General features: G+C 38.2%; 2 protein-coding genes across 2 annotated transcripts; one reads left to right on the forward strand and one right to left on the reverse strand.

Moving 5' to 3' along the window:
* Positions 1–6943: 6943 nt before the first annotated feature.
* On the forward strand, positions 6944–7891 carry Or10a4 (olfactory receptor family 10 subfamily A member 4). The gene has a single exon (XM_006991764.3). It carries the CDS (start codon positions 6944–6946, stop codon positions 7889–7891), a length of 948 nt encoding a protein of 315 aa, XP_006991826.1.
* A 7620-nt stretch (positions 7892–15511) lies between these two features.
* On the reverse strand, positions 15512–16510 carry Or2d2 (olfactory receptor family 2 subfamily D member 2). The gene has a single exon (XM_006991765.3). It carries the CDS (start codon positions 16457–16459, stop codon positions 15512–15514), a length of 948 nt encoding a protein of 315 aa, XP_006991827.1. The 5' UTR covers positions 16460–16510.
* Positions 16511–26682: the final 10172 nt, after the last annotated feature.

The raw sequence follows: 26682 nt of genomic DNA on the forward strand, positions 1-26682 counted from the left end.
TGGGCAGGAAGTCGCACTCTAGGCCCTACCCCTTAATGAGGATATATGGCAGCTGATACCTGCTGGGAGAAGGGACGATCATTTTCTTTGGAAGATGCTCCCACTGGTAGGTTTCTCATGCTCTGGTGGATGGCCTACCCCCATGCACATGTAGACAGCACTGATTGTACTTGGTGGGTTATCAAAAATTAAGTTAGAAAAGTTACATGTTTGGGGGCACATGGGGAGAGTTGGGGGAGAGAAATAGGGGTGGATGTGATCATATTTCATTATATGCATGTATAGAATTCACCAGAATAGAGAAAGGGTAGTCCAAGAGGACTGAAAGGGATGTGTACCTGTTGTGCTGTTTGTAATAATCCCTTCAGGAATCTCCTTCATCTATGAGTTAAGAAAAGAGAAGAGAACACACACATACACACACACACACACACACACACACACACACACACACACACACACACACACCTTTAATCAGAACACAAAACAAAAGCCCTTTAAAAAATAAATAATTATCACTGAGACTTTAAATCCAGAACAGCTATGTGAGGAATCTTCTCCAAGTTCAACACCTACCCATAAAGTGAGTTTTCTGTGGAAACTTCCATGATGAACTTAAACTAAGTATAAATATTCAAACTCATCTTCCAACAATATGTATTTCTCAACAGCAAAAGTGTAACCTAACACATAAGAAGAAATAAGTGTTTTCCTTTATATGATGTGTTTATTTCCACCATGGATTCAGAACCACACAAACCCTTACATAGGGCAGTGATAGTACTCTTTCCTCATCTCCCACTTAGATAGAGTCCTTTCCAGTGTATGTGACCAAGATAACACACAGACTCTTTATTTGTTAAAGCCATCTTTTTTGCCCATCCACAAATACATCTTCAACCGACTCACAATAATCTATTAAATTTTCCCATTATTCTTTCCTGCTCATAGGTTATGTCTAGAGAAAAGAAAAATGCTAGTGCTATTTTTGTTGCTGTATCATTTTCTCCTAGTTACATGTTCATCACAGTTGTAGTTTCATATTTTATAAGACTCCTTTGTCTGTTTTCCCTTCCAAACTTTCTATCCCATTAAGTAGTGGCCATTTACCACTAAATACCTAGTGTCTGTTATGTGATAAGCATCTACTAAACATTTTGATGAATAACATTCAAAGTGGACTTTCTGCATTTCTTCTTTGGTTATGAGGACCCATGTTTTGATTGGTCCTCTTTCAAATGCTAGAGTGAGATTGATGTTGAGGAAAAGGATGAAAGGTGGAATGACAGAGAGAAGCTGGGTAGCCATAACTATTTTCACATTATTTTTCATTGCAGGAACCATGCTGGATACCAAGCAAACAGTAATGACCAAGTCACATATGATTAATGCTTCCAGTGAGAAACTCACAATCAAACACATCCTTCAAAAGCATTTTGAAAAAAGTTCAACATCCGTGTAAGCATTTTGTACAAAGCTCTTATTACTCAGGCCCTTTTCCCCAAAGCACTGATTTCACTTTAATTCTTAAAAAAAATTTATTATAAAATTTTTATGAACTGTACTCTGATCATATTCCTTCTCCTTACCCAAGTCCTCCCAGATTCTCTACATCTATCTACTCTTTACATGTTCCCTATCTCAAAAACAAATCAAAACAGACCAAAAAAAAAAAAACTAAGAAAAAGAAAATCAATTAGACAGAAAAAATACCTTAACAAAACAAAAGGTTCACAAAAAATGGAGTGTTTTGTGTTGGCCAACTACTTTGGGGCATGGAGCCTACCCTGGAGTGTGGTAGATAAACACAGTGAGATTTCATTGGGAAAAAAATGCATTTTCCCTTTCCCAGTAGGTATGAATTGTTTATAACTTCTTAGGGGTGGAAAATATCCACAGCAGATTTTCTCCTTTTTCAATGTCAATTATTGCTCCAGCAGGGTTAGAATTTGAGATTCCTAGTCATACTTTCACTTCTTCATCTTGCTGGAAGGTTAGTAACATCTCTAGCTGCTCATACCTTTCACTACTATTCTACACCTGGGTTAGAGAGTGAGTAATGGATTCCAGTCCCCAAGCCTGAAGACTTCTCCTCAATCCAGGTTAAAACCACCCAGAAAACTATCAAAATTGAGGAAATGTAAACAATACTGGTACTCTCTTCTAATTTCTCTAGCCTATAAACTTTGAAGTATAGATAGACCACTGAGTTTTGTCCCTTTCTCTTGTGGCTTCATAACTGTATGAAAACTTGGAGCTGAAATAAAAAACCTACATTCAATTATAGGATCATGGGTTCTTCATGAAGTTTTGTAATTGAGTTGCCAAAACTCATATCTGTTGGGAAGTAAATCATTGGCATCACCTGAAAAAGAGGAAGCACTGAGGAAATTCATTTGTCTATAATAAACAGCAGGGAATGAAATAGTCTTGAGACCCAGGCTGGAATCCTCTAGAGTAGGAGACATAGGCCCAGCACAGAGTATCTCTGGAGTGAAGAGCACTGCACAGCTCAGAGCCTGTTTACAAGTACTGACCCAGCCACTGCACAAGATTTACCTGGGGTGATTGGCACAGCCCTGAAACAAAGCATCTTGGAGACCTTTGACAATGGCACAACCCAGAGTCCACCAGCAAATGGGATGGAGATAAGGCTAGCCCAGAGTGTCTCTGGAATGACTCCCTCAGAATAACCTGGTGCTTATCTGGAATGACTGGCACAGTCAAAGCCATCATTTAGGACTCTCCTGGAGTCACTCATTCTCAAATAGCCGGAGACTGCTCCATAGTGACTGCTACAGAGGGAAGTTTTTCCAGAATTTACATGGACAGATATCACTCATAGGAGGTGAGTAAAGGGCAAGGGATTGTGGCATAGACTTGAAACCTTTTGTAAAGAGGATGGATCACCACCAGAAAGATCTCTTTTTTGACAAATTTCTAAGAGACAAGAAGACAGATCAGAGTCTCATGCAAAACACCTGGAATTTTATAGAACTTGAAAAAGAATAGATCCTGAGAAATTATGTGAGACAATATTGACATGTGTGATGTGCTTTAAAATGTTCAAGCTGTTTGTTTGCATACAGATTCTCACTTGGCCCTTCACCATCACCCTGTCAAGCAGATGGGGCATTTAGTAGAATGATAGTCTTGCATATCAGAAAAACATAACTCAGAAGTTATGTCAGTGTCTAATTTTATAGCTGTTCAAAAGTTATCCTACCTCAGAACTCTGAACTGCACCTACAACAGAGTCCTTAACAATAAAAAAAAAAACTTTGTAGACTGAAATAACTGGTTATGTGGAAATTTTGCTAAGCACTCATAATGTATCTCGTTCTCTTGTTTTTAACAAAACACAGAATCCCCAAGGTTTTAGTCCTGAAAATAGACACTGAACTAAGAGAAGTCACTGTCTAAGCCACCAGCCTCAACTAAGTTCCTCATTTCTTTCACTTCCTAATATAGTTCTCTCTCTGTCTTTCTCTCTCTCTCTCTCTCTCTCTCTCTCTCTCTCTCTCTCTCTCTCTCTCTCTCTCTCTCTCTCTTTCTCTCTCTCTCTCTCTCTCTCTCTCTCTCTCTCTCTCTCTCTCTCTCTCACACACACACACACACACACACACAGAGTAGCAAAGACAATTAACAAAAGCTGTGTACTTGACATTCTCCTGCACTGGTAACATCCTCACAAATAGAACCTCAGCTACAGGAAGGCCATATTCAAAATCTACCCAGTGATTTCTCTGCTGTCCTTTCTCTGCATAGCGGGGAAAACAGAGAATCTAAAATAGAAGTGAAAAGTGACAGGCATAAAGGGGAAGATTAGCAAGAGATTGAGAAAAAATGAAGGATAGTACATAATTACAACTGTGAGGAAGGAGGCAGATGAGAAGTCCTAAATCAGGTTTTGTCTGTGTGTCTTTTGCAACCCTGAGGCCTTAGGAAGATGGCCCAGGAGGCATTTCAGAGATCAGGAGAAAAGCAAAGCTGTGTAAAGATAGCTCTAAGACCTTGCCTTTCATTACATTTAAATCCTTGTTCAACTTAAGCATTTTCAGTCCCTGGCAGTACCTAGAGAGTAGTCTGCCCTTGCTGGAAAGTCAGAGAGCCACAACTAGTCCTATGTAAATTCTCTCTACCTTTGTAAGTGTTCTTTTGTGATACCATTTTCTTCCTGCTCATTTGTCATTTGTTTTCCAGTATCTAACTGGAGTCATTCTGCTACATGTCCTTAAAAATTTTCCAAACCAAACTGTGCTTACAGTGATTCCAACTGTCACTGGCCATGGTTACACTTGATTGGATTAGTTTTAAATTATTCAACATTGTTTTACCAGAGGATTCAATGAATCTTTAATGAAGCTGTAAAAACTAAAGTCAGGACTTCCTAAATGTTCTACTATGTAAACAAATATCAAAGATTTCTTTATGTTGTTTTTTGTTGCTGTTTCTCTTCTATTGAAAATAGATGTTTTTCTCACCAATATATTCTGATTACAGTTTCTGCTCCACCTACCCCCACCCAGTTTCACACATACACACCATCCCTCCCATCTGGATCCACGCCCTTTCTGTCTCTCACCAGAAAACAAACAGTCAAGCCTGGCAGTGGTGACACATGCCTTTAATCCCAGCACTCCAGAGGCAGAGGCAAAAGAAACTTCAAGAGTTTGAGACCAGCCTGGTCTCCAAATTGAGTTCCAGGACAGCCAGAGCTGTTACACAGAGAAACCCTGTCTCTAAACCCCTATTCCCCCAGAAAAAAAAAAGAAAGAAAAAAGCAGTAAGAAGACAAGCAGTATTTCTAAAGGATGATAATAATAAAATATAGTAAGATAAAACAAATCTAAGATATCAAAATAGGAAAAAAACAATAAACAGAAGAAAATGGAGACAAGAAAAGGCACAAGAAATGAATATAGATACAGAGACCCACATAGAGAAATTGAGGTTGAGTATTTTTAAACAAATATCAATCAGCAAAAACACTAAGTATTCTCTTCTTTGTATTTCCCTTTCCATTCATCCTTTCACTTACTCTTGAACCTGCACAGGACTTGAGTGTCTTCTTTTCAACAAGGCATTTCTAACACTCTCTATACTCAAATAACTTGCTCACCCAGAACTTTATTCTTCAGCATTGTGCTTACTCACCATCACATAAAACACATTCTATTAGTAAAATTTGCTGATAATAAGTCTAATTATGGAGAAGGCAGTTTCTATGAGAGCAGAGATTTTCTTTTTTTCTAAATATTCTTTTATTAAAAAAAGTTTTTATTCATTTTACATACCAATCAAAGATTCCCCTCTTCTCTCCTCCCACCTCACCAGCCTCCCCCTCTTAACCCACCCCCCATTTCCTCCTACAAGAAGGTAAGGCCTCCCATGGGGAGGTACATTTAGTAGAGGCAGGTCCAAGCCCCTCCCCCTGCCTCAAGGCTGTGCAAGTTGCTACATCATAGGTAGTGGGCCCCAAAAAGCCTGCTCATGCACTAGAGATGGATTCTGATCCCACTGCCAGGGGGTCCCTTAAGCAGATCAAGCTACTCAACTATCTCACTATGTGGAGTGCCTAGTCCAGTCCCATGCAGGCTCCACAGGTGTTGGTCTAAATTTCATGAGTTCCCACTAGTTTGGTTTGGTTGTCTGTAGGTTTCTCCATCATGATCTTGATGCCCTTGCTCATAGAATCCCTCTTCTCTCTCTTCGACTAGACTCCTAGAGCTCGGCCTGGTATTTGGCTATGGATCTCTGAATCTGAGAGCAGAGATTTTCACTCCAGTCATCAGTTATGACCTTTGATGACTACCACATAGAACGTAATTTATATTAATCAAATAATTGTTCTTCTTTTGTCCTAGAAATTTAACAGCAGGGCCATGAGTTGGATAGATTTACTTTTTATTCTGGAAAGCAGAGTTAGCATCATATTGTCACAATCTTCATGGCTATCTTTTACTGAGGATATACAGTGCATCGGACAACAGGTTACAAGGTTACACATTTTCATCTTATTCCTTCATCTAAGATTATCATCATTAAAAATAATTTGAGGTTCTCAATTTTGAGACTTGGTTGTTAATGAAATCTTCTATTTCGTTCTCATGGAAAGTCTTATCAGTGGCATCTAGATGCTTGAGGTGGACTTCGTTAACATGCAATGTGTGACCATCAAGTGCCTTGAGAGCCCAGCACAACTTAACCAAGAAGAGATGATATAAAGGCTTACACTCAACACATCAGGATTCTCTCATGACTCTGATCTTAATTCTGTTCTCTTTGCTCAGGCACAACTTCCTTGAGAATTCTTCCTCCCTGAGATGTATAAACATCCACTTCTGTGTTGTAAGTCCTGATGAATGTAGAAGTGGGACTTCTTGCAATAACATTAAATCTTTCACAGTATTACGGATCTTGATATTAGGTCCTCTGTAGGACTATTACTCAGGAATCATTTGCATTTAATTGTACTGTCTGTTTCTTTAACATTTTTTTTTCTTTTCTGGCCATTTGTTATACAAAACATACACAGTCAGACCTCGTCCTCTTCCATTGTGCAACCAGACTTCAAAAACATTTCCCCTGTCTTTCTTAGCACAACTGACTATTCAAAGTGCTAGGGTAGGAGGGTAAGTGGAGTTGTGCTTTGGGGCATTCTCTTCAGAATGGAGAAAAGCTTGGACATGTATAAATACATAGAGTGAATCTCAGCTTAATGGGAAAAAATCAGGATTCTTCTTAAACAACTGTGAACTCAAATAGTCAAAATTATTTTACACATTTTTGGAGAAGACTGATGCTTTACATTCTACAGTCACAACAAATGTAGAGTCTGGAACCAAATGAGGTTTCTTATTTAGAGTACAATAAGCATATAACATAATATGTGGAAGTTTTCCTCACCTTCCTGAATCTTGGCTTCTCAATGTGCAGAAGAATGACCTGGGGAAACTGGACAACTGTTAGGGAATTTATTCTTGTGAGCTTCTCAACATTGTCCTATGAGCTACAGGCTCTATTATTTCTCTTGTTTTTGATCATTTACCTAGTCACACTCATGGGCAATGTTCTAATCATTCTGGTTACTACAGCTGACTCTGCCCTGCAAAGCCCTATGTACTTCTTTCTCAGAAACTTATCTTTCCTGGAAATAGGCTTCAACTTGGTCATTGTTCCCAAAATGTTGAGTACTTTGATACTCCAAGACAAAACCATCTCCTTCCTTGGCTGTGCCACTCAGATGTATTTCTTCTTCTTCTTTGGGGCTGCTGAGTGCTGCCTCCTGGCCACAATGGCATATGACCGCTATGTGGCGATCTGTGATCCCTTGCGCTACCCAGTAATTATGAGCCGCAAGTCCTGCGCCCAGCTGGCAGCTGCCTCTTGGTTCGCAGGGTTCCCAGTGGCCACTGTGCAAACTACGTGGATTTTCAGTTTCCCTTTTTGTGGCCCCAACAGGGTGAACCACTTCTTCTGCGACAGCCCCCCTGTCATAGCCCTGGTTTGTGCTGATACTTCACTATTTGAACTGGAGGCTCTAACAGCTACTGTCCTATTCATCCTCTTTCCTTTCTTATTGATCCTGGGTTCCTATGTCCGCATCCTCTCCACCATCTTCAGGATGCCTTCAACTGAGGGGAAACACAAGGCCTTCTCCACTTGCTCCTCCCATCTCCTGGTTGTCTCCCTCTTCTACAGCACTGCCATCCTCATGTACTTCAGGCCACGCTCCAACACCTCCCCTGAGCACAAGAAAATGGTGTCGCTCTCCTATACAGTCATCACGCCCATGTTGAACCCCATCATCTACAGCTTAAGGAACAATGAGGTGAAGACTGCACTGAGGCGAGTCATTGGCAGAACTCTGAATCCTCGGAAACTGTGACTGACTCGGACAGGCACCGGCAAGGACACAGTGGAAGGACAAAACAAGGAACATTGAATTCCCCAAGTTTCTACTCTTTTAGGGGATACTGTGTACCTACTGAAGTTTTGGAATCTCCACTAGGATCCATTTGAGAATGAAAGAACACAGAAGCTAAAGGAAACTGCTGGCTGACTCTGAGACTGGCCTACTAAGTTCCCTGCGGTATTCCTGATTACTTCAATTAAGATCCTTTGAAAGCTGACAATTTCCTACAACCCACCACACACACATACAAACATACATACATACATACATACATACATACATATGTATATATACATATATATATATATACTTTAATCTTGAAATTCTTTATCCAGTTCATTTTAGAATCTGTTTTACTTCCCTCTATTTGCCCCAACACAATATCTACATATTTTAAGAGGACCTTCATCAGTTAGTTAAAATAATTATACTAGTAAATCAAATAAATAGTTTTCACTCATTATTTTCAATTGATTTTTCACTTGCATCCACAATTTGACTCTGAATTCCACATCAGAACAAATATAGCCCCTGAACACAAAGTCTCTAACAAAACAAACTTGAATCCTAGTGAGGAAGAGGAGCAGTGAAAAGCTATCTTAAACCTCCAGGGTTTATGATAGTTGGCAGTTAAAGAGCTCTGCCTCTGTTGCCAAAGTTACAAGGAGTCTCATTTACAGGAAGAATATTCCACATTTAATGCTCCTATATATCATATGCTCTGCACAGATAACCACAAACAATCCACTGGCAGAATGAACAATCCTTGGTAGGAAGGCTGCACAGACTCTCCAACTAAGGATAAGTACAGGATTATTGAGACCTGCTATACATAACATACATAACTCAGAGGTTTTGTTCACCTTTCAACTTTTTTTCTGTGCCTTTATTGTGATTGGATGAAATCAGATGTCCTTTCAAGACTGTACATTTGGCCAACAGAGCAGCCTTTCTTCGTGATTCTTCCCTGTGAACACATACAACTCTGGAATTTCAGTAGCACCCTTAGTATACTAGCACCATAGATGTGTGCAAACACATTCCTGAAAACTCAATGATCATTAGGGTAAACAGCGTTTACTGCAGATGCATTTCTCTCTCCACTGATTCTGTGAACTGCCCTACCTCTTTCTGTCATGAGGAATTGGAACCACTTCTTTTATGTACAAACTATACTTCAGCATTTGATAACAAAGCCCCCCTAATAAGGCATAATAGGAGTAAAACACATTATTTACTACAGAATATATATTAACTTTCAACAATAACATGTATATGTAAAAACATGCTTTGTATAAAATTTAACAACAGACATATCAAAAACAATGATACAGATAAAATATGCACATATGAGTGCTAATTTTATCTGTACATTGATTACAATAAAACACCTCTGTGTAGTGTTAATGGTCCAATAAGGACCAAACTGTACTAGTGTTCAGGCAATCCCTCATTTGACATGGTGCTTGGTGATCAATTCTGGGCTTGATGTCAAGCCCAGTTTATTAGCAGTAAATTACTCCATAGCAGAGAATCAAAATTGTATTCTAAAAGGAAGTCATAAGGGATAAAAGGTTGAGCTGGTTACAAATTAAGGCTACGTCAAAGGCATCAAAATGCCAGAGATGTGACCCAAGAAGGGACACTGCAACCAAGTCTGGCCACAAAGTAATTTTTCTGCGCAATGTTTCTCCCGCAAATATTTCTGTGAACGCTTTACATACATGACCTTCCTCTCTATCTCTGCACTTAGAATTTCATCTATGTCTTGTCAACAGAATAATTTTGTGAAAAAATATAGGATTGGGAGACATCCAAAAAATAGACTACATTACAAAATACTATAGAAAATAACTCCTGCCTATTTCAAGGGGTTGAATGGAATGCCCTGGCAGAAAAGTCCTTGCATGCATTCCCTTAATGAATTATGTCCCAGAGTTCTACCCACTGGGCCTTGAACTTCAAAGTTTTCAACCATTTGAAAACCACATGGCTGTAGAGATGGAACGGCAGGCAAGAGTTCTTGCTGTTCTTTGGGAAGACCTGGATTCCATTCTCAGCACCTGGTGTAGCTTACAACCCCTGTAATTCCAGTTCGATTGGATCTGATGCCATCTTCTGAGCTTCATAGGCTTCTGTACATATGTCATACATGTACATTTACACAGGCACACGGGTGAGCTTGTGAAAATATGCACAGGGGTGCCCACACAAAATCTTAGAAAAACTTGAACATAGAAACATGTACCTTACCTGATACTTAGAAAGTATAAAATAAAAAGTACCTGATATGGCAAAATGCATTCAATATAACCACTATTAAAAAATCAATATGGACAGGGAAGTAGGTTGGCTAACTCTAGATATTCACCTTTTCCTCCTCTCTTCTAAATCCATTCCCACAGTCTTATTTCCAGTTGTATAGCAGACCCCCTCTGCAGCCTCCCTTCCCCCTGTCCCCATCTCTAGTGTGTCATACAGATATCACCTCCAAATTTTCTTCCCCTAACTCATCCCAGTATCCCAGCCCCCAGTTCCAGCAGGCATTCCCTTGGACCCTGATGGCCACTCCACTCAGGGAAACAGGTAGGCTAACTGCAGATCTTCATTCACCTCCTACTCTTCTCCTCCAAATAGAACCCCCAAGTCTCATTCCCAGATCTGTAGCATAACACTTTCTGCCAAAGTCCCTCCTCCCATCTTCAGTGAATCATGCAGATCTTCTCCTCTAAACTTCCTTCCCCCTACTCATTACTTTATCCCAGCCTCCAATTCCAGCAGGAATTCCCTGGGAACCTGCCACCCAAGCCTGCCAGAGAAGCAAATAGGCCATCAAAACAGGTAGGCAAGTTTTAGATCTTGACTCTCCCTCATCTTCTGCATATCCAAACCCACAGTCTCATGCCCAGCTCCTTAGATTACCTATTGTAGCCTCTCCTGACTCTCCGCTCCCATTACCAGGGGACTAAAGCAGATCCTGGTAGAACACTGTAGTAGAATATTATTTTAAGGTGTGTTACTTTTGTTTGTGTTGCATTTGTTTAACTCTGTGAAGCTATGTTACTGTGCTTGTCTAACACACCTGATGGTCTAATAAAGAACTGAACAGCCAATGGCAAGAGAGGAGAAAGGACAGGCAGGGCTGGCAGGCAGAGTATATATAGAAGGAGAAAACTGAGGTGGAAGGTCTAGGAACCAGAGAAGGAGGAGGACTTCAGGGGTCAGCCACCCAGCCATCCATCTACACATCAAGCCATGGAGTAAGAGCAAGATTTACAGAAGTAAGAGAATAGGAAAAGCCCAGAGGCAAAAGACAGATGGGATAATTTAAATTAAGAAAAGCTGCCTAGAAACTAAGCCAAGCTAAGGCCAGGCATTCATAAGTAATAATAAGTCTCTCTGTGTGAATTTATTTGGGAGCTGGGCGGTAGCCCCCCAAAAAAGAGTAAAAACAACCAACCACAGAACACCCTGCTTTCCTCCCTTCTGTGGGCCCCATCCTTATTTCTATGAGTCAGCTCCCAATGCCTAGAAACACATTTTACCTGGAACCCACAGTGACCACATCTAGCAGGAACTCAGAAAATTCTCTAGTAAACACCACACCCTTCTAAGACTAAAGATGGCAACAGAAACCAAGGAATAAAACACCCACCTAACAAGGATAAGACCAGAATCAGCACCTAGATTCACAATCTTCCCCAAACCAGATGCCTACATGACAGCATAAAAACACAATCAATGACAGCCAGGTCAATATGTCTCCACTAGAACCCAACAACCCTACCATAGTAGGTCCTGAGAATTGCAACACTGCTGACAGACAAGACTTTAAAATACCTTTTATGAATATGATAGAACTCTCAAAAATTAAATAATAAATATCTTAAAGAAATCTATGAAAACACAATAGTAGAAGGAAATGAATAAAACTATTCAATACCTAAAAGTAGAAGTAGGATCAATGAAGAAGAAAACCCAAAAAATGAGAGAAACTGGGAAATAAAAAATTTAGTAACTCAAACAGGAACCTCAGAGGCAAGCCTGGCCAATAGAATACAAGAGATGGAAGAGAGAATCTCAGGCATTGAAGACACAACAGTAGAAGAAATGGGTACCTCGGCCAAAGAAAAATTATAAATCTAAAAAAAAATACTGGCAGAAAAATATCCATGAAATCTGGGACACTATGAAAAGGCCAAATCTAAGGATAATTGGAATAGGGGAAGGAGACAAAACTTCAATCAAAACACAGAAAATATTTTCAAAAAAAAAGTCATAAAGAAAATTTCCCTAAAGAAGGAAACCACAGAACAGGTTAATCATGCCCCCAAAAGCACAAGGAATAAATAATCCCAAACCAGCAAATCAAAAGAGGGGAAACATGCACACATGTACAGAGAGAGAAGAGAGAGAGAGAGAGAGAGAGAGAGAGAGAGAGAGAGAGAGAGAGAGACCAAAACAGCAAAATAACAGGAATCAACAAACACTGCTCAATGATATCTCTCAACATTAATTCTCTCAATGCCCCAATGAAAAAACACAGACTAAGAGACTGTATTCCAAAACAGGATCCATTCTTTTCCTGCACCTAAGAAACACACCTTAACATCAAATGATAGACACTGCCACAGAATAAAAGGATGAAAAAAGATATTCAATGCAAATGGGCCAAAAAGCAAACTGATGTAGCCATTTTAATATTAATATCTCACAAACTAGACTTCAAATCAAAACTAATCACAAGAGATAGGAAAGGACACTACATACTCATCAAAAGAAAAATCCACCAAGATGATTTTGCAATTCTTAACATCTATGCACCAAACATAGGCACCCAAGTTTGTAAAAGGAACACTACTATAGCTTAAATCACATATTGACCCTCGCACACTAATAGTGAGAAACTGCACTACTACACTCTTGCCAATAGACAGGTCATCCAGAATCCAGACAAAAACTAAATGGAAAAATGTTGGAGCTGACTGACATTACAAACCAAATAGACCTAACAAATAGTGCAGAACATTCACCCCCAAACAAAAGAATATACTTTCTTTTCAGGACCTCATGGAACTTTCTCCAAAATTGACCACAAAATTGAACACATAGCAAACACATACTCGAACACAAAACAAGGTGTAACAGATACATCCTATCTGGCCACTATGGACTAAAGCTGGATATCAGAAACAACAGAAAGCTTCCAAACTCATAGACACCAAACTAGATGAAAAATGGATCACTATTAAATAGGCCATTACTTAATGAAAAATGGGTCAAGACAAAAATTAAGAAAAAAAATTAAAAACTTTCTTGACAAATGAAAATGAATATATGACGTACCAAAATTTCAGGGACCCAGTGGAGGTTGTTCTAAAGTTCATAGCACTAAGTGCCTATTTTAAAAAAAATTGGAGAGAGCCATAGAAGACTAAAGTAAAATTACAATGCTGTTTTATTGATTGTTTCTATTTCCAAGAACAAATAGGGCTGCTGAAATACACTAGAGTCAGGGAAGACTGTGTTTGAAACCAAGAAACTTCACAGGCATTAACACTTCTTTGAACATTGCTAATCAAAGGAAAATCAAAAGAAAAAACTCAACAAAGAGGAATCTATGGACTTATGCTCAGAAAAGAAATTTTAGATCACCACTGCCAACAAATTTCCACAAATAGAGACTAAGTAAGAAAGAAATTCATGAGAGAGTTGTTGTGGAATGTTATTTTAACTGTGTAATGGGTGAAATATTATTTTAACTGTGTAAAGGTGTGTTGCATTTGTTTCTGCTGCTTTTGTTAATGATGCAAAGACATGTTACATTAAATACAATTAACCTGGGGTCAGGAGGCTGAGTCAGCAACTAGCTGAAAGGAAGTGGTAGGGGAGAACTAAGTGTAGGGAGGGTTCTTAAGTGGTGGCTGAGCAGAAGGATGCCCCTTTTTTATGGAGACATGAGCAAGGGAAGAAGGGTAGTTACTTGCTATTTAGCTCTCTGAGTAAGCAGAATTTTACCTCAACCTTTGAATCCTGAGTTCTATAGAAGGATAGAGATTTAGATAAAGTTTCCTTTAGTGGCTTTGATAGAGGTGGTGGTGGTGCCTAAGGGAACAGAATTCCTGCCTGGATGCAGCCAACGTGGCCCCTGCTGATAGCTGTGGAGTTGGAATTGCCAGCTGGGACAGCCATTGCTTAAGGTGCAACTACTGTATTGGATGCAAAACAGAGAGTAGTGGAAGAAACATCACAATTACCAGTTTAGGTCTAGTTTTGTTTTAGGATCAGAAATATAGGTTTATTTCCTAATCAATTGGATTGGGTTTTTTTTTTTCATTCTTTCTCCTCATTCCTTTGAGCAAATAATTCTGGCCAATGCTATCCCTTTTGGTATCAAGCAGATATGTGTTCTGTACTTCATGTCACACTGATAAAGTCATTGATGGAATTTGGTGCTCTCTGTGCTACAAACATGAATTAATCACTGGACAATGAACAAATGCATGGTGAGGCAAAAAGGAAAGCCTGCCTTCCCTTGGCCCTTCATATGCATCTTCTTTCCTCTAAGCCTGCTGTTTGACTCAGAGTCTGGGCTTATGGGCTGTATAGATAGGTTCCCTTGTTGTTTAAATTTTACCCGCAATTTAATATCAGAGGAGCAGAAAGTAGCTGGAAAATTCCTTTAAATAATTTCTCTCATGGATTGCTCATGTACATAATCTAGTCCACAGCTCTTACATAATCTAGTCTTTGCATACAGCTACCATCCCTGGTTCCTAGTTCCATCCTCTTAGTCCTTCAGGCATAGAGTGCATTACAAATTTGACGTTTGTCATTATTTCTTATTGGTTTCAAATCTCTATATTCACATTCATGGGGGCTTATCCTGATAAATATGATCTTTGTGTCTCTAAAAAGAGTATGAACTATCAAAAGAGCCTCATTCTACTTCATTGTTCTGGTCTCTTCATTACCTACCCCTGACACAGCTACACATGAATGCACACACAAATAGAACATAGATCATGGTGAGGTATTAAGCAATATTTTTAAATTTTTATTTTACAATGTAAAGAAATTAAGAAATGACAAAAGAAAAGCTAGATTAGGATCTGAGATAGACAACAACATATGCCATAGTTTAAAAGATATATTTTTGTCTTAAAAGATTATCTAATTCTTAGAAAAGATCTCTGGGTCATGATATTAGGGTAATGCCAAGAGTTCCAGATTGTCACAAACTAATCATAGGGCATCACGGCCAAAAGAGCACATTGTATATTCGAGAGAGAGAGAGAGAGAGAGAGAGAGAGAGAGAGAGAGAGAGAGAGAGAGAGAGAGAGAGAGAGAGAGAATATACAGATGCTCAGAAGCTCCTCACTGTTAAAGTATATAACAGAAGGAAGCATATCTTCCTTCCTAATGATCCATATATTATTTCCTTCTCCTTCTGCAAAGAAAGTATGGGATAAAGGTTAAACTGTACATCCATGAAAAAGGCGAAGGCCCAATGGTAAGCATCTTAACATAGCTTACGTTCATAAGGAAGACTATCTAGCATGTGTTATATGTAGAAAGTCAAGAGGAACTGAGTCACTGGGTGAGTCTAAGCCTGCCTGAGAAGTTTTTCATGGCTACTTTCCTCAGAGCTCCCTTCACATCTTTGTTCCTCAGGCTGTATATGAGGGGATTAAGCATAGGTGTCACCATTGCATAGAAAACAGACACCAGTTTCTCCTGCTCTTTGGAAGACTTCGGTGTCATGTAGGTGATAATTGCTGACCCATAAAAAAGGATGACAACCATGAGGTGGGAGCCACAGGTAGAAAATGCCTTGAGTCTCCCTGCAGCTGACTTCATCTTGACCACAGTCACTATGATGTGGCCATAGGACACTAGAATTAGGGAGACAGGTATGAGGAGAATCACAACCCCCATGAGGAAAATGGCCATCTCTGAAGTGTGAGTGTCCGTAGATGCCAGGATCAACAGCGCAGGGGCCTCACAAAAGAAATGAGCAATACTGTTGCTGCCTTTATAGGGAAGCCTTAGTGTGAAAGTGCTGTCCACCACAGACACTAAAATGCCACTCGTCCATGATGCTGTAGCCAGCTGGATACAAACTCTCCATGTCATGATGCTGGGGTAATGCAGAGGGTTGCAGATAGCCACATACCGATCATAGGACATCACAGCCAAAAGGGCACATTGTGTACAACCAAAAATGAGAAAGAGCAGAAGCTGAGCCGCACAGCGTCTGAATGAAATGGCCTTTTTCCCTGAAAGGAGATGGATGAGGGCCTGAGGAACAATGTTGGTGGAAAAGCAGAGGTCAGCCAGTGACAAGTTACACAGAAAAAAATACATGGGTGTGTGAAGCCGAGAGTCAACCCGAACAAGGAACATAAGAAGTAGGTTTCCAAGCACAGTGACCAGATAGACACCCAGGAATAAGACAAATAAAAGCTTTTGGGTATGTGGGTCATCAGACAGTCCCAGAAGGAGAAATTCTGTCACCTGTGACTGATTTGTCTGTCTCATAGTTCATCTTCTTTTTCAGCAAGAAGTCTCTAGGAACACAAGTGTATATCATATAAAATTACTTGCTTCAGAGTTTAGAGGACTTAGAAATATCGCAGTCACTGGGAACACATTTCAAAAGTTCCCTTTATTGGTTCTTCAGAAGATTTTCATGCTGTACCACTTTGAACATTTTCTATGCTTTTACAACAGTGCTTTGTGAGATGAAACATTTGTTGTTGGTATCATCTGGCAAGTGGGAAGTAGGTGAGAAGGATCATCGTTTTTTATTCTGGACATCAGATTTCTAATAACACAATGATGAATCAGGTTACATTCATCTGCAAAACTATAATGTGAGGTTTTAGTGTATTATCAACGAACACCTTGAGGCTTGTGCTGTTATCACATTCCACCCATCTTATGATTGTGTTGAATTTTTAAAAGATATTTTGGACATGCTGTCTTTTCCCTGAAAGAACAGTCACAAAAGTATAAGGATTCATGAAGAGCCAAAATACTTTCTCAAACTCACTACTTTCTTAAATAGAGAAAATAACTTGTCTTGAAGGAAGACAACAGCTCAAAGGGTAAATCCAATTTACAGCCTTTGGCAATCCTGTCCACAGCATCAGCTGTAGCTCTACCGGTATTGTAGGAACTTCCAAGACAGTGGGCACATCATCGCCACAAGAGAACTTCCATTTAAGCCATCAGCTCAGCTGGTTTCCTGGTCTGCTCAAACAGTACTAACTCCTGCCTGAGCCATTCATCTTTTCACTTCCTCCCATTATCTATATTCTACCCCTCCAAAGACTAGAAAATGTCCTTTGAAAATGATGTCACTTTTACCAGCTCTTCTAGAAGACATCGAATAGTACATTGTTCAGTCTGTGATCATGAATTGAGTAAATAAAGATAATTTATACCTGAGCAGAGTTTTTAGAAGGTGTGTCAATATCCTTAAAAAGATTGAATAAATTTTGAATAATAATCAATTTCCTAGTGCTTTTTCAAGAATAAAGGAATTTAAAGTGTAAAGTATAAGGTCCTATGAAAGGATTGAGCTATCTAATCCTTTAATCTGGAAATGTGTTTCAAAATAGTGTTTTTAAATGCACAAAAATAAATGTATAAATAATGACTAGGGAAAGCAGTTATATTAAAATACATTTATCAAGATAGTTATAGAAAAAAGATACACAAACAACATATGAGCTTTATTATCATGATAATAAATATGGTGTATCTTTATCAGCACATAAATTATTATTTATAATGGTAGGCCCAAACAATTTTATTTCAAAATAATTATATATTTAAATATTTAGAGATATCTTCAACAAGTACATGTAATATAAAAATACTTCTGACTTCTACTGCTAGAAAAATCAAATATTTTAATGCTAGTTTAAGTTGGTTCCTGAATTTAGAAGAAGATGTCAAATTCTGTTAGAGTAGTAAAATAAAGAAATAGATTTCACATCCAGATTAAAGAACACATTTTAGTCCAAACTGAGGACTGCTGTATGCATTTCCCTTTAAAATATGAAAAAGACAAAAGCACATCCCACATGATCTACTAACAGGTGATAAGCATCTGGATGGAGTTGTGAGTCTAAGAGACACAATATTTCAACTCATAAGAGGCTTTTGAATAAAGTTGGGATAGCCATAAAGAAGGTTCTATTGCACTTGTGTTTAACTAATTGATGCTTTGGTTGCTTATTCACATGTATGTAGACATTTTTAACCAAACAAGATGGTACAAACCATGCACCACTCTATTAGATATTTTTATTATCACAGAGAAAAAATGCCTAACGAAGTCAACTTATAGAAGGAAGGATCTGCTTTGATTCACAGTGTGAGGGTTCAATCCATCATGGTGGGGAAGTTGTGAAAGCAGAAGTGTGAGGTTGTGGGTCACATTACATCCATAGTCAAGAAGCAGGGAAAGAAATAAATGTTGGCACTTAGATTGTTCTCCCTATTTATTCTGTCCTGGATCTCCACTTGCAAAATGGCACTGCCCACATTCAGGGTGGGCCTTCTCTCCTAAGTTAAACCTTTCTGGAAATACCATCATGGATACACATAGAGGTGTGCTTCTATGGTTATTTCTAAAAGTAGTCAAGTTGACAATGAAAAGTAACCATTGTTAAGTACCTATATGACAAAAGCCCAACTTATAACCATACCACATTTACCCATAGCTATTTACTCTTAGAAATTTCCTCACAATATCTTTCCCCATTCTCCATTCTAAAACCCCCAGTCACTATACACACACACACACACACACACACACACACACACACACACAAACACACATACACAAACGCACACACACAAATATACCCACTCACAAATACCTACTCTCAGAAACACAAATATAATTGCAGCATTATCTAATTACCTGCACAGTGGGCCCTAAATTGTATTTTAAAACTTTCGTCTTCTGTGTGACTATAGCTGATCAAGGACAGTGACCACATCAGAATCACCTTTATTCACATCAAATATAATCAACTATGGTACATAATAAAAATCTACAATGTTCTTGTATTGATTTGACCTGAGTCAAAATATTTGGAGACTGGTGACTGTGAGTTCAAGACTAATGTAACTATGACTTGGCATATGGTAGGGCTCTCAATATCTCTGGGAGGGCATTACAAGGTGATACTCCCAACCTCCCTTATTGTCTTTTAAAAAATTTTCCCATGCAAATATGAAGGTGAAAATGTTCCCCCAGGTGACTACAAACTTGTCCCCAAGGTCAGGAAGTTTTTTTTCTAAAACCATCATTTCTACTGTCAAGATTTCTAATATTTCATTTAGCTTTTTCTATAGCGTTTTGGGGGAAAATGTCCATTTCTTTAAAGATAAATACCCCTCCAGTGAACACACACATACACGAGACCAAACCTGACTCCATGGAAGTTCTGCTTATGTCTCCATAAGATGAGTATCAGGATTCTTCTTCACTGGGAATTTAACATTGTAATTTTGATTGGATAAGGTAGAGGGAGGGGGAACCTTGGCTGTATCTATATCAGAAGATAAGTAAACCCTGATAATCAAATCTACATAAAAACAGTACATTAACAATCTGATCTATTTCCCCCCCCCACCTTAGTTCACCTCAGGCCTTCTCTTATTACTTTGATCTTGTCAAAATTTTCTCTTAGGAGGAAAAAATTAATATTAAATTGGCATATCAGAACTAGTGAGTGCATTTCAGTATTGTGGGAGAAAGTGCTGGAGTGATATTGGCTAAAGAACTATCTAAGCAGAGAGCAGGCATCTTGCCATAAAGGCAGAGAGTTCAGCCAATGCTTGGAAAATAAGACCAAGATGGAGCAAGAAGGAAGATTCTCACTGTCTCTCACACCCTCCTGCTCTAAGTAAAGTTTTATCATTGTCTCCAGAAGATACTGTATTGCAGTAGCTCCTTTTAAATGAGGTGAATTAAGTAGGAAGTGGAGGTGTTAGAAGCTGCCTTTTGGAGTACTCAGGAGAATTCCTAATCATTAGTATGAATTGATCCTGAGCTGTGTTTCTCCACAAAAGTCTCCCAAATGGCTGTAAGAGGACAGAAAAAAATAACACATAGTTATGACTCTCATCTTGCTTATAGATCCTATCACTAGGTTCTCTATGGCTTCTTTGGAGTGACCTTGAATGGTTCCAATTAAGTATTTGTTTTTTGAGGAAAAGGAATATTAGACTGAAGGGTAGCTCCACCATATACTCCCTGTATGATTTTGAGAAAATTTATCTGCAGAATATGAAGATAGTATGTCCTTTATTATATGAACATAATTACCATGTCTGCATGTGATGAGAGAAAAATAAATACCTCTAACTGTTATAATCAGGGATAAGAGCACAATAAATACTTCTAACTCTTGTAATCAGGGCTAAGAGATTGTGTCTGAATTTGGGCAGATATCACATGTTTGACATTATTCTGGAAATTTGGTGTGCATTTGCAGAATCCTAAGTTGTCCGATTGAGGGACTGAAAATCCAACACAAATCAATTACAAAGAAAAGTTAAGTATAACATTTGATGCTAGGGTTGGTATGAGTGCAAAGAATTATAAACTATGGCCTGAGATACAGTCCTTCTATTTCTAGCCCCTTCAGGATTTTTATCATGAAACAACATTAGAATTTGTCAAAAGCCTTTTCTGAAGCTATGGAAATGATCATGTGATTTTTGTTCTGGAATTCATTTATCTGATGTTTTTATTGATTTGCATATGTTTAATCATTGCTTCATGCCTGGTATGGAGCAAAGCTGACCATAAAGAATAATCATAGCCGGGCGGTGGTGGCGCACGCCTTTAATCCCAGCACTCGGGAGGCAGAGGCAGGCGGATCTCTGTGAGTTCGAGGCCAGCCTGGTCTACAAAGCGAGTTCCAGGAAAGGTGCAAAGCTACACAGAGAAACCCTGTCTCGAAAAACCAAAAAAAAAAAAAAAAGAATAATCATTTGTTGTGTTCTTGAATTTAGTTTGCAAGTATTTTATTGGGAAGTTTTGCATCTGTGATCATCAAGGACATTGGGCTATACATTTTTGGTAGGCTGGAACTGTGTCATTTTCCAGTTGTGGTACAAAGATAATACTGGTTTTGTGAAAAGAGTTCAGTAGTAGTCTCCCCTTCAATACTTTATGTTAGTTTGAAAATTGTTGGTGTTCGTTCTTTAAGGTTAGAATTGAGCAGTAAATCCACAGGGGCCTGGACAATATTTAGCAAGATTTGTTTTTTATTGCTGCTTCCATTTAAGTGCTTAATATAGAACTATTGAAATTATTGTATCTCGATTTGATTTCATAGTTCGCATGCATCTATAAATTCATCCATATCTTTTGGGATCTTGCAACTTAATCGAATTTGTATTTGTTGTGATGTCTCAAATTTCACCTCTCTTAATTTGGGTATTCTCTGACTGTCTTGTGAGAGTATGGTTTAGCTAAAGTTTGTGAATCTTCTTTATCTTTTCTAAAGATAAATTCTTTGTTTATTGGTTATTTTTATTGTTTTAATAATTTTTTTTTAAATTTCAGAACTGACCATGATGATTTCTGTCTACTGACTTTGGTTGGTTCATATTGCTCTTTCAAGTACCAAGAGTGTATAATTAAATCATTTATTTGAGATATCCCTGATTATTTTAGTGTACTTTCTTATATTTATGAATTTCCCTCTTAGGATTGCTGCCACATTATCTCATAGATGGTGATGTGTTAGGTTCATTTTCATACAGTCCTGGGAATTATTTGAAGTTCTCCTTCATTTCTTCAATGACCCATTTTTCATTTAATTCTATGAACATCATGTGTTCTGTAGTTTCTCTTGCTGTTAATTTCTAGTTTTAGCTCATTGTAATTAGAAAATAACAATAAATTATTTAAAATTTCCTATGTTAATTAATATTTGCTTTGTGTCATTTTACATGATCTATTTAGGAGAAAGTTCCATGGAATGCAGGGTAGAATGTTTATCCCACAGTATTGGAATAGTATGTTTTGTAGCTATCTGTTGCCTCATTTGATCTATGATGCCATGTAACTGAAGTTTTTCTGGTCTTACCTGGATCACAGTCAGGACAAATTTCTCTTACCTGCCATTCCCACAGCTGCTCAGACCCAACCAAGTAAACACACAGAGACTTATATTGTTTACAAACTGTATGGCCATGGCAGGCTTCTTGTTATCTACTTTTTCTATCTTAAATTAACCCATTTTTATTAATCTATACTTTGCCACATGGCTTGTGGCTTACCAGTACCTTACATCTTGCTTGTCATGGCGGCAGCTGGCAATGTCTCTCTGCCTCAGCCTTCGACTTTCCAGAATTCTCTAATCTCTTTGTCCCGCCTATACTACCTACCTGGTTACTGGCCAATCAGTGTTTTATTTATTAACCAATCAGAGCAACACATTTGACATACAGAACATCCCACAACAATGTCATTTAACTCTGCTCTCTGTTTTTTGTTTGCTTGCTTGTTTTGTTTTTGTTTCTGTTTTACTCAGGATGGCATATCCATTAGTGGTCATGGATCCCACTACTATTGTGTTGGAGATTAATCTGTCTTTACAGCTAGTAGTGTTTGTTACATGAAATTATGTGTCACCCATATGTGCATATATATTTAATATTCTCATGACTCATTGAAGGTTTGTTCCCCCAACTGCTATGAAATGACCTTCATTGCATCTTCTAATTTAAATTGGAGGTTTATTTTGTTAGGTGTGATAACAACAACCACTGCTTGTCTCTAGTTCCATTTGCTTGAATGACCTTTAACCATCTTTCCCCTAAGGTTGTATCTGACATTATGAGTTCCCGTTTTTAATCTAACACTCTACTTTGTGTCTTATTTATTTGTTTGTTTGTTTATTTATTTTTATGACAGTGTCCCATTGCGCAGCCCTGTCTGACCTGGAACTTAATGTGTGGATCAAGAAGGCCACAAACTCAGAGAGATCACCTTCCCTTTCCCTCTGGAGTGCTGGGATTAAAGGCATGCACTACCATGCCAGTCTATACTGTGTCATTTGTTCAAGCAATTGAAATCATTGGTGTTTAGAGTGATTATTAAAGTATTTTATCAATTCCTGTTATTCTCTTATTTTATAGTATTTGGTATTTTCCTGCTCCTCGTTTGCTTTAACTATTGTAGATTCGTGGATGTGTTTGTCTTTCTCTGATACCTTAGTCTGAAGGATTTCTTCAAGTATATTCTATAGAGCTAGATTAGTGGTGATGAATTCCTTCATCCTGTTTTTATCATGGAAAGTTTTCCACTCTACTTCAATTATTGCAGATAGTTTTCCTGTGTAAAGTGCTCTGAATTAGCAGTTATCTTTCAGAGTTTAAAATGCATCACTCTAAACACACCTAGCTTTTACATTTTCTATTCAAACATCTTATACTGACAGAATTTCCCTTATAAGTGACTTGGTGTTTCTCTTTTGCAGTTTTCAATATAGTTTATTCTGTATCTTTGGTCTCTTTACTATAATATGATTAGGGATGTTCTTTCCTGGTCTATTCTGCTTGGTGATGTAAATGCCTCCAGTATCCAATGGTCATCTCTTTTGCTGTTTGGGAAGTTCTCTGCTATGATTTTATTGAATGCTATGATTTTATTGAAAATGTTTTCTAAGTCTTTGGCATGAAATTATTCTTCTTCTATACCCTGTTTCATAGATTTGTTACTTTCATACCATCCCATCAATCTCAAACATATTGTTCATAGACACTTACTAATTTAGTTTTTTCATGTCTGAATTTTCTAATTCCTCTACCTTGTCTTCAAACTCTCATGATGTCTTTCCCATGATCTCTTCTGTTGATGAAGATTTCCCTGGAGCTCTCTATTTGGCTTTTGTAGAATACATATAATATACACTTTCCTATACTATCCTGCTGTGTGAACTCTGTTCCCTTAGATATTTGCTTATATTCCCATGGAAGGAATGTCTCTACCTGCTATAGGAACACTACAGGCAAGATGTGTTCAAATATATTATGCAAACAGCCTTCATTTGGCTGAGACTATCTGCCCCTTGAGCACATTGGTGAAAGTGGTGAGAACTACTCTGTATGTTTACCATTTCTTCTGTGCCCTGCTTTGAACACTGAGACATCTCGACATAAAAGCTTCAAAGAAGATCAGTAATGGACTCTTGAGTAATATTCCCTAGAGTCCCCTGGTTTTAATGAATCTCAAGTTCATCAGAACTACCTCTGGCTGGTCATAAGATTCTCTCTCTCTCTCTCTCTCTCTCTCTCTCTCTCTCTCTCTCTCTCTCTCTCTCTCTCTCTCGATCTACCTATCTATCTTTCTTATCTATCTATGTCTCACCAGTATTTCTACCTCATTGTCAAGTTCCACTTTCATATCTTGTGGTGACTTTATTACATTCTCCTGATTGTTTTTGTTTACTTAGCATTCATTCAGGAGGTTTTGTGTCCTCTTTCATTTCTTTGAAGATTCATGTGCTCATTTAAATGTGAAATGTCCTCCATAGCATACATATTTGGAAACTTGGTTTCTAGCTGATGGTGCTGTTGGAGGAACTTATGGAAGCTTTCAGAAGTGGAGTCTTGCTGAAGGATATAGGGAGAGTTTTGAGAGTTTATACCCTTGTTTCATTCACTTCCAGTCTACCAGAATTCTGCATGTGGCTGAAGCTGTTATCTCTCAGCTCTCTGCTCGGTGTGCCTGTTTCCATGTCTTCCCCACCTTATAGACTCTCACTCTGAAACCATAAGCCAAAATAAACTCCTATTCCAGAAGTCACTTTTGTTCACGGTGTTTTATCACAGCAATGAAAAGAAACTAACACATTTTATATATCATTTCTTCAACTCTTTCTTCTGAAATTTTATCTAATTCACTTTCATTGAAATCCATTGCTTTGTTATTAATACTTTTTAAAAGAGTCATGTTACCTTGATTTTTACCTTTCTTGTATTTTTATGTTGATACATGCTCGTTAGGAGTTAAGGCATTGGTTAGATTTTTCTAATCACCCTTGTTCTTTCAGTGGGAGTATTTACAATGTTCAAGAGGAACTAGGCTTCAATTGTGTTGAGGCTTCAGTTTCCTCTGTTAAACTAGTACTGGCACCATGTGCAGTCCTCAATAATTCCCAAAAAATAAGGTAAATCTTTGTGAATCCAGTCTTACTGGCTCAGCATTCCTTCCCAGACTATAAGATGCTCAGATAACACAAATGTTCATCAGCTTCACAGTGTGACATACAAATACAATGGAGTAATCCTCTAACATAAAAAGAAGCAATATAAAAGAACAATAAAACACATCCTGGCATGAAGAAAACAAGACTGATATGTAAATTTAGCACAGTATAAATGTTAATTTAGTTTGATGGTTTTAGTAACTCAGTAGATTTACTCTCAAATTTCTGTAGGAAAGTAAGAATTCACAATTAGTCTATTGAAAGTAGTTGGGTTGAAACTCTCTAATACACAGAAAGAGCCATGCCACAAAAATTAAAGCCAGAGAGAGAGATTAATGAACAAATAGAGTAGAATTCAAAACTCATAGATAGACCCATGTGGAAATTTAATGTACAACAAAGTTGTTTTAAAATCTTTACAGACAAACAAATAGTTTAGAAATTAATGTTGGTAAAATAAGCACATTAAGTTTAGAAAAATAAAACTGGATTTCTCCGTGTTTTTCTTTCTCATGTCATTAGCATGACACATGAAAGCAAATACTGAATGAATTAAATATCTTAAAATATAAAATATGCCGAGCGGTGGTGGCGCACGCCTTTAAGCCCAGCACTTGGGAGGCAGAGCCAGGCGGTTCTCTGTGAGTTCGAGGCCAGCCTGGACTACCAAGTGAGTTCCAGGAAAGGCGCAAAGATACACAGAGAAACCCTGTCTCGAAAAAAATAAATAAATAAAAAAAAATAAAATAAAATATGATGACAATATTGAATGAAAGAAAAGAAGTAGAAGAATTTCTTTCTGGCCTTCACTGAGAAACTTCCAAATTACAATAAAATAAAATTGATGACTGTTTTTGATTGGGTCAAAATCTGGTATTTTTCTTCAGTGAGGGAAATTATGGACAGAGTTGAAAGACAAGTGATCCTTGGGCCTTGGAAAAGGGGGTTATAAGATAGATATCTTGTTCCACCAGATGGAACCCACACCTGGAGCAGTTTTGGGGACAAAGAACCTGTGGTTGGACAAGTCATAGGCCCTTGTGGAGAACTCTTACTCTGCTAAAGGGACACTTTACTAAATTGGCTCCTAATGACATATTTTTGTACCAATAGACTAGTACATCTCTCAGAACTCATCAGAGGAGCTTCTTTTTGTAGTAGATATTGATTAACATAGAAACCCTCAACTGGACAAAGTACAGAATATAAGTGGTTGAAGAATGCTTACTCAAAAGAAGACATCTGTATCACTTTTTCACCTCCCAAAGCTTCAGAGATCATTGAAGGAGAGAGGCAGAAAGATTGTAAATGCCAAAGTGTGTGTGTGTGTGTGTGTGTGTGTGTGTGTGTGTGTGTGTGTGTGTGTGTGAATTCAAGGAAATAGTGTTTTCTGGTCCAATGAGGAAATGGCACATATGAACTCACAGTGGTTGTAACATCATGCACAAGACAAGTGTAAGTACAAACCAGAAAAAAAAAAATATCCAAGCACGGAAGAAGGGAAATTCGGAT

The sequence above is a fragment of the Peromyscus maniculatus genome, chromosome 1 (genome assembly GCF_049852395.1).
Source record: "Peromyscus maniculatus bairdii isolate BWxNUB_F1_BW_parent chromosome 1, HU_Pman_BW_mat_3.1, whole genome shotgun sequence".
In the NCBI taxonomy this organism is placed as follows: Eukaryota; Metazoa; Chordata; class Mammalia; order Rodentia; family Cricetidae; genus Peromyscus; species Peromyscus maniculatus.